A 14,693-nucleotide genomic window follows, 5' to 3' on the forward strand; every position below is an offset into this window, starting at 1 on the left:
TTGTACAGTAAAGTGCCTTGCCAAGTTTGGATTCGGCCGTATGCACTGAACATTTTGTTAAAGTAGAGACACAGTGTAATGGAATATAGTCTAACGTGCAAGGGGAAGCTTAAACTAACCGTGTCTTATCACACCATCATATTGGTGATTTATTTAAAATGTAGGGGGTGTTGTAATGTAGCAGGAACAATAAAAACAATCCTCTGCTCCTCTGTGTTTCATATCTGATTTATAATGAAATACATTTCCCCAGTCTTTCATTGGGAAGATTGGATGACATTATATAAAAGGTGTGAGTGGATATGTTTATTTCACAATTTCAGCACTGGTATTTAATGTATGTTGTACATGATGCAAAAGCCTTTTTTTCACACCAAAAAAAGAGAGAAAGGAAAAAAAAAGTATTTTCCCTTTATTTTTTCCCAATTATTATTTTTTTACTATAACCTCTGAGCATATATGATAGGTCTCTCTCTTTTGGCTAGTTGTCAATGGCAATATCAAAAAGTTAGTTGGCTTTTCATTTTGAACGTCAAATACTTTTTTCCTTCCTTCTTAGTATCCATTTGAACGTGGAACTGGAACCTGTACATTAACTTGAAAATGGGACTCAAATAAATATTTTTATAGAACAAGGATAAATTGATTAAAGTGACACTAGTCACCAGAACTACTATAGCTTATTGTAGTTGTTCTGGTCAGTACAGTCAGTACAGCCACTGCTGCAGGAAGCACCTCTAGTGCAGCACTGATGTTCAGCATCTCCACACTCCGCATGAAGATGCTGAACTTTCCTCATAGAGATGCATTGATTCAGTGCATCTCTATGAGGAAATGCTGATTGGCCAGGGCAGCATTTGACTCCGCCCCCGGCCCACTACCTTGGCTGAGATCATCAGAATTGACTATCTCAGACTATCTCAGCCAATCCAATTCTTTCCTATGGGAAAGCATTGTGGTTGGCTGAGATCATCAATTCTGATGATGTCAGGCAAGGAGGCGGATGGGGAGCAGAGCCTGTGCCAGCAAACCCGCACAGCGCTAGACATAAAGGGAGTTTTTACTAGCTTTAAGGGTAGCAAGGCGGGGTTTAAATAGTTAGTTTAACACTATAGGGTCAGGAATGCGTGTTTGAATAGTATTCCAAAATATCTAGTTTAATATCTTTTAACAGTATAATTTAAAAACCCACTATATATCTTTCTTAAGAAAAAAATCATCACCGCTATCTGTGTTGCACCAAGTCATATGATATGTTTGTTTCTGTTTACAGATGTGAATTTTATATTGAGGCTGTTTAAAGTCTTGTACGGCGTTATGCAGAATGAACAGGATAAGTGACAGATCAGTTTCTGTGTGTTTTAGTAACTGAGCTGTGTATAATTTGCAGGACAATACATGCTTTATTGTAGACATGATACCCCAAGCCTAGAGGATTTGTAGTTTTCCATGTCAGATTCCTATAAACTAGTGACTTACAATGATTGATGGCACATATTTACTGCCACAGACATAAAAAGGTCATCTTTCCAAGCAGAACTGTACATCATCTTATAATGTTTAGCTTCGTTAACCCTGTGCTGTATATATGACTAAATTGTCTACGTGTCTGTACTTTTATCCTTTTCAGGATGGTTGAGCATTTAGAAACATCTGAAATGCCAAGGTTCTAGGTCTGTCTCAGTTAATTGCCGGATGAATTTTTCTGATTAGTAACTAGCAAGGATACCCTTGTATTTAAAGGAGCTACTGTACATGCCATCAATAGTTTAAATAATTTTTCATGGCCGTATTGTAAAGTCCTGATGGCGCTGTAACTTTTTGGGTCCTGCCACAGACCAGGACAGGCATGGCTTTAAAGAGTATAAATGTTGCACAGGTGTAGATGAGTTCCTTCTCATATTCACTTTGTAGGCAAAATATCTTGATTCATACTCTGTGCTAAATTCTGCTCTGTTAGTGGTGCTTTTCGTTGCCTCAATATCACACTCAGGACAGTTTTAGAGGCTTTTATGCCATCAGAATGTTCTTGCCATTTATTTGTATTAAAGAGTTTAATTACTAAATCATGGAGTTATAGGTGAGTTAAATGCAACCCAAATACACTATTATTGGCAAACAGGAAGCTAGGAAGCTGTGATAGTGAACCTGATTGGTCTATCATACAAAATGAGAGAGATGGCAAACATTGAGAATTAAAGGTTTTCCCAGACTGGTCAATATAATATTTGAGTGATTCTTACAGCTGATGAGTAATGCAGAGTAGATTGTAGATAATAGAAGATGGTACTAATGATATGGCCTGTGTTATCAAAGTGATAAAAAATGAAAATGTATTCAACTCTCTAATGAAGTAGATTATCGCGTTAAAGTATAATACCAAGTTCAGTTCAAGACCAAGTGGTTTGCAAGATAACAGCAAACTATACACAAACGGAATACAGTTTGCTCGAAGTGGAAATAAAACGTGCTTTAAACATGTTACGTCAGCTGTGACTATACACCACAACTACCAATGACCTTCTTCAACTTGTGACTGAAGAAGCAAGATGTACTCTTGTGATCTTTTCTTCCTATATTGTTCCAGATACATTATTCTCTGTTGGGATCCAGCCTATCTTCACCACTTCTTATTGTTGCTGTATCTTCTTGTTCTGCTTATTTTTTCCTGGACATCTCTGTCTTCATTGATCTTCTGGCTTGCTTGTCATTATCCAGCTATTCTGTATTCCTGGTCTTGGTGTTATAGAAAATCTGTTACCTTGGGTCCTAGAGGCATTAGACTTAGGGGAAAATAAAAAAAAAACCTCTGTGATACCCAAAGGAACATCAAAACTGTCTTCTGCATTTGTGGTTCTGATCTTTTCTTGTCAGTGAGAAGAGATTGGACCCCAAAAATGTAATGTGTGTAAATGTATTGAGTTGCAGTTACATGATATGCAACGGATAAAGCTAATTTTTGGGGTCCAATCTCTTCTCTTCGAGCTTATTAGAGTATTTTTTTTTTTTATCATCTCCTGTTTCTCTTTAGTGATTACATTAACCTCTGGGCAACGCCACAGCCTTTCCAGCTATGTTTATATAACTTAAGAGAAATTAGCGAACAATAAATAAATAAATCTTCTGCTTATGCGGTAATATCCAAGTAAAAGTGAATTTTATGCACCCTCCCTGCCAACGAGTAAGGATTGGCTGAAGGTAAACAAAGCAATAACACATTTTGTAAGAGTGTATCTATGTTCTGACAAGGAATATTTTTTATTAATGTGTGCTTCTGTACTGGTCTACTTTAGAATGTTAACGAGTTAGCTTTGATTTAGCAGAAAAATATATTCCTGTTAATTCCCACATTAAAAATGAAGTGGTTTATAATATTATATTTGTTTATATATCAGATCTTTTTTTGCTCTATGTGAAAGTCAAAATAACATCTTTCCAATTTTATTATTAAAGGGGCACTCCAATAACCATAACCATTACAGTTCTCTTTCCTCTTGTCAGTTTTGTACAGTGACAGATTGGCCCCTCTCTACTCTGAGATAGCATCAATGAGTATCAAGAAAATATGTATAAAACTATTTTCCATTTTCTTCCCCCTACATCACTTTGGTATCGTGGCCGAGCGGCAATGAAATGACAGTACTGAGAGTGATCGCAGGAAGCTTCAGTAGGACTACGGCCACATTTGGATTCTGGATCGCCCCTGGTTTTGTGGAACTTAACAGATCATTCATTGACTGAGCGCATCAATTAACACTCTCAGCCAGTGAATGGCCTGAAAAAAAAAATGTACAGAATTGACATAACTAATGAGAATTTCTCCTTTAGTCGCTTTGTACAGACGAGAAGCTATGTGAATGCCAGGGTGACCCAGGCAAATGTTAAATCATTCACAAACGTTTTGATTCCTTATCTGGTGGCAACCCCAGGGGAGTCCTGGCTTCATCCTCTAGCATGTAAGCTCATTGAGCAGGGCCCTCAACCCCTCTGTTCCTGTGCGTCTATTTGACTGGTTACCATTACGTGTCTGTTAGTCCACCTTTGTACAGCGCTACAGAATTTGTTGGCGCTATATAAATAATAAAAAAATAACTGACTGTAGTGGTTATGGTGGTTAAAGTGGTCCTTTAAGTGAATGTAAGATCAGGATTCTTTTTTTACCAAAACAAACTTTGAACACTGGGCTGGAGAAGGACACAGCTAAACATTGATCAGAAAAAGGGCAGATGTATGATTTGATGTGCTTTATGCCCCACAGCTGTTTATAGAAGTGCTGGTAGCAGTATAGTAATCTCCATTTACACCAGCTGAATATTCCTGCTGATTTCATTGATATCCATGGTGGTTACCCTATGGTTAGAACTATGCCAACGTTTTCTTCTAGTAACACTTTTATACATTTCCCACACTGGTCCCACTCTTTCACCTCTTTCTATTGGTTTCTGCTCCTAGCTGTCTGAGGCAGAGCCTCGATGTTCAGAGCTATGGAAATGTCTGAAAAAGTATTGTAGGATGTGATAAGAAGAGCTCAAGAACCTTGACTCAGGAGAGGAACACAGGGACATTTTGGAGACCATTTAAATTGACGTTCTTAAAAGCTGCTGTTGTATACATTAGTTATCATTTTTTCATGAACTAAGACGCATATTTGTTCACATTGAATGCAAAAAACCACCAATGCCATCTCTTGCCTCATTCTTACAAAAAAAGGAGAACATAGATTGGTGGACATATCCCAATTAGTTCCTGGTTGACTAAACTGATACAATAAATGGATCTGATCTCTCTGAAAATCATTTTCTTTTATGACATTTAAAATAATTTAATCTTGTGTCTAATTATAAGGGCTCTGATATATGGGGATCGCATTATCCTAGAGCAAAACTGTAGCCATTTGCTAACATTTAGGAGTGATTTGTGTCAAATAAAGTTGCATGTTGGGTTTAGTAAACACTTCGACCTATCCAGGAATAATATGATCACAGTCTCCAGCCTCATCTTGTGCTTCAGTGGAGCATGCAAGTAAAATTTCACATGAAATGAAACAATGATTTTTAACAATGTATCTTTTTACAAAATTTTCTCCATACCCTATGACCATCTGCTTTAGAGTTTTTTTTGGCAAGTTCCGATTGCCAGATGGTTCTTGTGTATTCCAAGCTTTTATGAGTGAAGACAGTAATGCAAACAAAGATGTATTTTTATATTAAACACACTTATTAAATGATAAGTGAATGTATCAATTTATTACATCGGTAGGGAGGCACTGGGTGTAAGCATTACTTGCCCTGCTCACCTGGGTGTGGGTTTGATAACAAACCCAGCTTTTCTTGTATCACTCACCTGCAGCAGACCTTATGCCAATGATGGATGACTTTTGGCGCAGCTCCCAGTAACACGGCAGTGGTGGTATACCTTTGGCACAGCAGCTGTCGTGAGTAATGTTTTTCCTCATGTGTCTCGTCTCTGCTATCCAGATGACTGGCCAAGCCTAATGGCAGCAGATAGTCCAATGCAGGATCAATGCCAAAGAGTAGCTGTCACTGCCTTATGTTATTGGGAGTGAAGAGGCTATTTTTTAAAATAATCATCCTGTGTGTTCAAAGCATTATCGGAAGGATAGGAATACAAAGAAAATCATTACTGTCACTCTTCAAGTAGGCAGAGCATCTTGGCGTCGAAAGACAGTGACTTTCTAAATGGAGCCATCAAATTGTAAGAGTTAGCCGTGTGTGCCTGTCAGTGCATGTCTGGAGAGCAGTCGAAAACCATCTGCTTCTTCATATAAACATTAGTTATATAGAATAGGCCTGCACCTGGCTATACGGGGGCATTATGGTTAACTACAGATAGTAGAGAGTAAGAGTAACGCCAACGTCACATGTCAGGTTCACTTAAAGATTGCGTATACAAGGAGTCCACCTCCTCAGGTATACTGCGCAGAGAATTCTGGGAATTGTAGTTCAACAGCAGCTGGAGAGTGAAGATTAAAACAAAGCAGATCTGCGGGAGATAAATAGATTTAAAAAATACACTGTAAACTTGTACCACATCTTGACAAGCTTGTTAGAAGTTGATCTGTAATTTTTTTGGGGTGCAGTGGGGGGGTTCGGCATTAAAAAAGAATCTTCAGATTTTGCCTTTGCGTTTTTGCTCTTATTTCTATCGTTTTCATGTTATTTTTACAGAATATCTAATTTTACAAAACCTAAAAAAATTTAACCTCTGGTTGTTAATTTGTTTATTTCCTAACCTTTTTATTACGTCTTTGATTGCCAGGCAGGGATTGAGTAAAATCCACATTTGCAATGAAGCTTACACAAAAATAAATTCTGGGGGAAAAAAAATAAAATAAGGGCGGATAGTTTAATAAAGATGAGGGGATTGCATAGTGCTAAATGTTTTTTCCTGGAAACAGTTCAAGGAAAAACAAAGATAACAAACCTAATAAAATGGAAAAAAAATAAAACAATCTGCAAAGGAGTTTGAGTGTATATGTAATAAAAGGCTGGCTAGACGTTCGAATACTTACCTCCCTCACAGAGTGGTTTGTAATGTTTGTTTCTTATGCAATGTTTTATCTGTCTTAACTTTTAACGGATACATTATTTAAAAGCAAGAAACTTTGGGCAATTCTTTTCAAATCCATCCTTGTTTGACCTAAATCCATCTGTCCATCATTCCAATCCTTGTCCCCCAATGTTAGACATGATCAGATACATTTATAAAGTCAGCGTTATTTATAAACCTGTGAATTGTGTTGAGATACCAGTTTCACTTTTAGACCATATTAGCCAGTTTAGGGAAAACAAAATCGAAAATCTCTCTCATTAAGTAATTTTTCTTTATTTTATTTTTTTAATCCCTTCGTCTATATTATTATTATTTTATTATTTATATAGCGCCAGCAAAGTCTGTTTGTTACAACAAAACCTAACAAGAACAATAGAGAACAAACAAACACCAGAATAAAAGCCCAAGAGGCATCCATTAAAGCTCCTACATAAATGGGTATTAAAGGATCACTATAGTGTCAGGAAAACAAAGTGGTTTTCCTGATACTTTAGTGCCCTGAGGGTGCCCCCACCCTCAGGGTCCCCCTCCCGTGGCAGCTTACCGTAATCCAGCGCCGGGCTCCCTTGGCGCTGGTGACCTCTCCTCCCCCTCCAACGTCTGCTCCCCCGGCCGACGTCACAGGAGCCGCATGCGCGGCAAGTGCCGTCCGCGCATTCAAGCTGTCAGTAGGAAACCATTTCTCAATGCTTTCCTATGGACGGTCTGCGTGATGGGAGGCATAATATGCCTCCAGCGTCGCAGATGCGCCTCTAGTGGCTGCCCAGAAGACAGCCACTAGATGCTGCCTTAATCCCAAATGTAAACGTAGCAGTTTCTCTGAAACTGCTATGTTTGCATCTGAAGGGTTAAAACCTGAGGGACCTGGCACACAGACCACTTCATTGAGCTGAAGTGGTCTGGGTGACTACAGTGTCCCTTTAAGTATCTTTCAAACCTAAGAACCAATTGCATAGGAAAGATCTTTATTTTCCAGGGTGCTCACAAATTAAACCATTTTGCCCAAGTAAGTAAAAATATTAATTTTTTGGGGGGCGGGGCCGGACCGCCGAGCTGGACCGCCGAGCTGGCTGGTCGCATGTGAGACCAGCTCCTGCAGCCTAAAATTAGAAACGGCTATATATCCACGAATTTTGGCACAAAACTTGCCGGCAACGGTGGCCCCCGCCGGGCAGAGAGCCCTGAGATCCAGGGTGAGGCTGGCCCAACAGGCTACAGTCCCCTGGAGGAGGAATCCTACCCGACTTTTTCAAGGCCTACTCCGGAGGCGAGTGGGGCGGACGGCCGCTGCCCTGCCGCTTACTGTTCGGGGCGTAGAGTCGGACCCGCGGGGATACCGGCCCCGTTCCCCCCCCTCTGGACCGGGGGGGTTATCCCGGTCTACACCCTCGAGACCCTATCGCCTACAAGTGAAACGGACGAAGCAGCAGGACCGCTAAGACCCACGCCCCAGGCAGTGTCACCAAAATGGCGGAGGCCATGCGGGATGGCATTGGGGCCGGAACCCTCACAAGCTACCTCTCCACAGAAACAGTACACAGAGCGGACTGCACACATCGCAGCTTGTGGAAATGCCAGCACTGGCTAGAGTTTCTGGAGACCCGTCGCAAGCCTAATCACCTCAACTCTCGACGGGTGAGTCGCCCAAAGCCTAAACAGGGGCTCACCCCGGGGTTCCCCCCACATCGCTCCCCCCTTACGCACAAGCAGCAACATGGGGCACTACAAATAGCGGATGACCACTCATCTAGACAGCCTCCGCTCTCCTCTCAACAACCTACAGCTCCGGCAACGAACAGAGATAGAAGATGGAGGCAGAGAGCTCAGTACTTACCTCACCCATGCAAAGCAGCAAAGCGGAAGGGACTGGAGAAGCCAGGGCCTCCTCGGGTGCACACCACATCGAGAGGGAACCTGCTCCAGCTGCACAGCCCAGCTAATAGACACCGGAAGATCTTACTCAGCGAGACCCATGGACACAGGGAAGGGACTCCCGTCCCAAACTGGGCACGGAGATCGGAGCGGCCCCAGCACTGCCTGAGAGAACCCACGCGACACCCGACCAATTCTTGCTCCCAGCGGTACCCCGAGATGACAAGAGGCTGCTTAACTGCCGACACAGAGAACTCTCTATCACAGCCAGCATGCGGTGTTGGATGAATGGCGAACAGAGAGGCTACCTGTCATTTGTTACTAACAATGCACAGTATTGTTTCATTTCCTGTTTATTAGTTTATCAGTATATGTACACTTCACCAGTCTAGCACACTGTACTCACACCTTGCATACTTTAGCTAGAGCAGATTGGGTATTAGAAATTGTCTAGCATATTACTCAACATATAATCAACAACCTGATACATGTTTAAGCTACTTTAGTCCCTCTAATGATGTTGAATTGTCAGAGCTTATCTAGACCTTGCCAAAATGCTTCATCAGTATGTCTACCCTTAGCATGACTTAATATAAAAAAAATGCAAGGACTAAGTTAACTTATCCTCTATTTCATAACTTAAGTTTGACTATCTACGATTCTCATATTAACTAAATATAAAATGTGCAATCTATATAAAGCCATGTAGCTGTTTTATGCCGATTGTATGCGCTTGATACAGCTATCGTGGCGTTTCAAGCTTGTTTGTCACCCTTTGCATGTGAAAAATAAAGAATTAAAAAAAAAAAAAAAAAAAAATATATATAAATTTGATTTAAATACTTGGAAGTCTGAGCAACAAATTCACAGAAATCTTGTGCACACACAAGATAGAACTTTGATAATTTTCCTGAATGTACTGTATTCAGTCTCGTAGTTTAGATACTTCTTCTTAAGTTTTTTTAATATTGTCTGCGATAATCTACTGCTTCATTCTTTTGGCAAGCATGCAGCCCTCTTATCTGTTACATCACTCCTCCTTCCACCTAGTCGCCAAAGACGTAAATAAGAACACATGCAAATTAAAGTGTTTTTTTAAACACCACGTTTTATTTCATTTTACTATTTATCTTGGTGGGATGTTAATTTTTGACCTGGATCAAATATATTTTGAGCAAATTCCTTTGAGACCAAAATAAAGTCCTGGAGTAGTAGCTGTTTGATTATTGAATCTGTGCACCGTGTTCTCTTGGTTAGGAAGGCTGCTGTGTACTGAACCTCGATAAGGGAAAAGTAACCCGGGCCTAAATAGGGGAAATAATTGGGATTCTCTATCTACATCACTTAACAGCAATCTATACACAAATGTTCAAGCACACTGAAAAAAAAATTAAAATTTGCACAATTATGTTAAACATTAATTTATCCATGCATTTAGTATAATTACATATATATACGTATAAGTAGATTTTATCTTGGAATAAGCAGCAAAAAAAAAGGTATACATTTTTCCAAGATAAGAAAAAAATAAAAATGGAAAATTTTTAAATTGAAGTATCCTAACCTGTTACGTGTCTTTAAACTAAAGGCCTCGATTTAATAAACTTTCCATGTGATTCAAAAGTTTCCAAATAATTTACCTACAAAAATGACCATAGACTTTAACAGTGATTTATGTCGATAATAGTATTGAATAATTTGGAGCTTATTAAATCGAGGCTCCTCTCCGTGGCAGGTCACAGAATGTACGGCAGGAAGATTTAGAACTGAGGAATTTCTGATAGTTGCAATCCGTGCTTGTTGTATGCTGTGATGTGCACTGATTGTCGGCCCTTGGCTTTCGGACAATAAAATGTATTGTTCCAGTGAAACTCCAATATTTATCACTTTACACGTTATCAATCTAAAATTGAGCTGCCTTATACCAATATTGTTCTTGGGCGTTTACTGTGCCAATGCAGCATTGGTAAATAGACTGTGTGATAAGCTAACTCTCGGGTGATCAGTTGTGCTCTGCTATCTGGGTGCATTGCATACTGTTAGAGAGATTACACCAAAATGTCAATATTTGTAGTATTAGCGAACAGCAAACTACCTCTGCTCTATGACTGGCATCTAAGGATCTCATCAGAGCCTGTTATGTATTAACACTGCACCCAGGGGGAGATAGAAGGCAATGTTTTAGCCCCTGAACACACCATTCTATAATGTTTGTGATTTAAAGGAATATGGATGAATCACCTGTATTCCTAATGCTATGGCGCCTCTGTCCCTAGCTGTATTCAGGACCCATGGTGTACATGTGTGACGAGTTTGGAACAAGTTTGTGTTCAATGCTTTCCTTTGATGTTCGTTTGATGGGTTTATCAAAACGTATTGTTCACAACAGAACCCTATTCTACAAGTGATATTATGGTACACAGAGGTTGGCAGAGCTGCTCCCTGATATCAAGAAAAAGTTTACCGAAACAAAAACAAACAGGAAAAAGTATATAGTGGTGAGAAAAAAATTCTGTTAAACCTTTCAATATCTCTCAATTAACTGAATTAGAAAACAAAAAATCCTGATCCATGGTTTTAGAATGCACACATTTTATCGCATCACAGTGTATGATGACCCCTGCTAATTCTTTACCCCTCTGTGTTTTTCTAGAACCTCCCTATTGGACCCAGCCAGACAAAATGGCAAAAACACTGACTGCCGTTCCTGCTGCTAGCACGATACGTTTCCGTTGCCCTGCTGCTGGTAATCCTACTCCTACCATTTACTGGCTGAAAAACGGAAAGGAATTCAAAGGGGAGCATCGTATCGGTGGCATCAAAGTAGGTTATAATAATTTTAGATTTCTTTTTTTTTTTTTTTAAAGATGTTTTATTATATTGGTTATGAATGGAAGCATTGTAAATTTTAATGAAGTGCTTATGGTGCATGGACATCATGTGCCATAATGAGAAAGCTTCAGTCAGTGTTTGTACAGTTTGTAGAGGTGTAATTTCAATTACACCCTATGTCAGTTTGGAGCAGTTTAAAAGGTTAATGGCATTTTACCAGCCAAATTCTAATACACCCTTGTGTTTTCAGCTCTGCGTTGGACTACAATGTGTAGGCCACGTAATAAAAAGATTGAAAATAGGGTGGGCTTTGCATTTTGGGAAGTCATCAAGGTTTTTTTTTTTTCTACTTTTCTCAAACTATTTAAAAACTATTTTGCAAAAAAAAGACTGCACCCATAGCTATTCAATGCCATAACGTCTAAGGTTGTTATGGTACTCGGAGTGTCCCGATTTATGTCATGATGTGACTACATAGCATTGAATTGCACCACACTTTCTTTCTTCGGTATATTAATGCCATAAATAAATTATCATGTCACAAAATATAAGTTGAAATGGTGTGGCACTCTTGGGGAAAAAGGTATAGTACTCGGAGTCCAGTACTCGGCAGTAGGGGCCCGCAACCTCTCAATAGATAGAATATAAAGCAAAATCCACAGGCTCAACAGGCACATCATGAGTAAGGCCGTTGGGCCAAAACGTAGTATTTTGTTGTGTTCATTGCCTAAATAAATTACACTGCCTGTTAAAGCTGTGGATTTGGCTTAATATGTCATAAAACATTTTAATTTGTAAGATTTTCAAGTTTATATAGAATGGAGTCTATCTATATTTCAAAATATAGATTTTTCTTGTGTTTTAAACCCGCATTAATTTTCTTTTTTTTTCTTGGAACTGGTTTCAATTTCCTATTGACATGTCATGATTCCCTTTTATTCCAGAAGTTTGGTCCTTAAGGGGTTAAAGTTACCCTACAGCAAAACGTACAGGTCTGCAAATGAAATTGGAGCATGATACCCCTTTAAACACAATATGATGTAAACTGTGATGCCACTAAAGCAAACACATAATACCAAATACATAATTACTTATCAGGGTTATTTACTAAAGGGAGAAAATTCAAAGCAAATTTGAAATTTAAGACCAAAGTAGCTGCAATGAAAGCATGGCTAACCTAGAGAATTATTGCTGATTTGATTATTTTGACCTTATATTTGAAATTCACTTTGAATTCTCATTTTAGTTAATATCCCTGATTATGTTTTTGAATGTCAGCATGCAGCATATATTTGGGTTTAAGAATGTTTTTAATCTTTGATAATTATCTTTTTGTTTTTGCAATGAGCCCTGTGGAGAGATTTGCAGTTTGATTAACCTGTCACTCAAACCGTTTTTATATTTTTTTCATATATTCCCTTTTTAAATCCGCTCACATGCATGGATGTGAAAGTTGTCTGCTCTGGAATGTTCGGGTCAAAGTCTGGTCACATGACACACGTGATAGCGAAGGTAGTTACAATGTATCTGGTGCCAACAGGCTCCACATAATCCTCTTAGCACACACACGCATAGCTGCCAACTGCAGCACACAAGGGTGAAACATTTCAAAAACAGATTTAAAATGGCTGTATCATACACATCTTCACGTACAGCACTCCATGCAGCATAACAACTTCATTGGAGGGAAGTTGTTATGGTACAAGGTGGTCCAGGGCACCAGCCTACCTGTAGGGATTAAATGTTAACTCCATTAACCCCCAAACATCCCCATTGAAAAAGGAATGTGAAAACAGTAATTATCTAATGATTCTGCGGGAGGTACACCTTCACTTCTTTGTGAAACACTGCAAAGACCCCAGGCACTATAACCACTTCAAATATCTAAAGTGGTCGTGGTGCCTGGACTAACCCTTTAATGGGTGCAGCATCCCAAAGGAGTTGTATGTATCCCAGCTTACTAGGTTTGAAATTATCAAAGGTCTTTCTTTTAGCCAGGGGTGCATGGGAAATATAAAGCAAAATACAAGCATCTTGCGCGCCAAGCGTAGCCATCACTGTGCTAGAACGACGATCTGCCTCTGTAAAATAAGGACAGTGCTGGGTCGGCAGCCATGGTCTGGTTGTATGTGTGTGACAGATGACCTGTAACCTGCCTGACCAAGATACAAAGAGAGGCTGCTAAATATTTTCCTTTCGCTCTCACTTTCTCTTTGAGAGTTAAGGCCAAAGGAATTTCTAAACAAAGCCTCTTCTGACAGGATATCAGGGCACGGGGAGCAAGGGGTGGGGAGAAGGGATAAACTGTCTGGCAATGTCTAAACCTTATCTGCTCCTTCCATTCTCTAATCTGCAGACTGCACTTTATAGAACACTAATTGATTCTCACTGTGTTGTTTGGAAACACCATTTCTAAGCATTGATTTAACGTGTGTGTGTGTGTAGAATCTTCTCTATATGGTAAAGTCTGTTAAACTCTTTCAAACAAACACTGTGTAAAAAAAAAAGTTTTTTTGTTTTTTTTATCTTGGAATACTGGGCCCATGCTTACTACAAAACCAACTAAAAAAAAAAAAACACTTAATAGAAGCTTAGCCTTGACGCCCCTATGAGCAATGTTTTCATCTGTATGGCAGGATGGCTGTATGCCCCAAAATGACCTCATCAATAGGAAGTGATTTGGGTGATTAGACTGTCCCTTTAATTATACTTTTGGTTTGTTTTTTTTTAAGTCTAAATAGCTATTGTACTGAGAACAAGAAAGTGAGCACATTTTCTGCTAGGCATGTGCGTTTGTTTTCGAACAAACAAGGATTCGTCTTAATTTTGGGCTTTCGGTGGGTCATCTGAAGTCCGTAACTCTGAAGTGCCACATGGGTTTATCACGAACAAATGAAATGGACAGTGAACAAGCATGTTTGTTTGGTGATTTAGAGATCGGGCCGTGGCGCTGGGGGAAAAAAATGACTGATGAGGAAAAAGATGATTGATAGTTGGGAAACAGCCACTAAATATTGATTTAATTCACACATCAAGGAAGAAGAGATCATTAAAGGGAAAAAAGAGGTGCAGCAAAAAAAATCTATATATTGGGGATGTAATTTTTAACTGCTAGTTGGGCTGTTTGGATTTCAGGGCCCCCTTGTTTCCGCTACAAAAAAATTTAAATGTATCCAGTGCCAACACAGCCTCTAAGCAGTCTGGTCCACGTCTACTGAGGTAATTAGACTTCACAATCATTTTGTCCAATCAAATGCTTCTCTTTGAGAAGCATTGTGGACCTAATGTGCACACACAGATATCTCCACAATGCTCTAATCACATGGTTATATCAGTGAAACTTAGTTCTCACTGCTAAAGCACTATCTAGTGGCTGTCAGGAAGACAACGTGATCTGAGTGACCATAGTGGTCCTT

The 14,693-nt window shown here is 39.4% G+C and overlaps 1 protein-coding gene across 4 annotated transcripts in view; it reads left to right on the forward strand.

Annotated features, from left to right (window-relative positions):
* The window catches only part of FGFR3 (fibroblast growth factor receptor 3), an 87,140-nt gene that overhangs the window by 48,821 nt on the left and 23,626 nt on the right, over positions 1–14,693 (forward strand). For all 4 annotated transcript variants that reach the window (XM_063457668.1, XM_063457670.1, XM_063457671.1 and 1 more), the window contains exon 5: positions 11,099–11,268. In XM_063457668.1, the coding sequence (XP_063313738.1) occupies positions 11,099–11,268 (170 nt within the window). The remainder of the gene's footprint in view (positions 1–11,098; positions 11,269–14,693) is intronic.

This window comes from Pelobates fuscus, chromosome 6 (genome assembly GCF_036172605.1).
Source record: "Pelobates fuscus isolate aPelFus1 chromosome 6, aPelFus1.pri, whole genome shotgun sequence".
Taxonomy (NCBI): domain Eukaryota; kingdom Metazoa; phylum Chordata; class Amphibia; order Anura; family Pelobatidae; genus Pelobates; species Pelobates fuscus.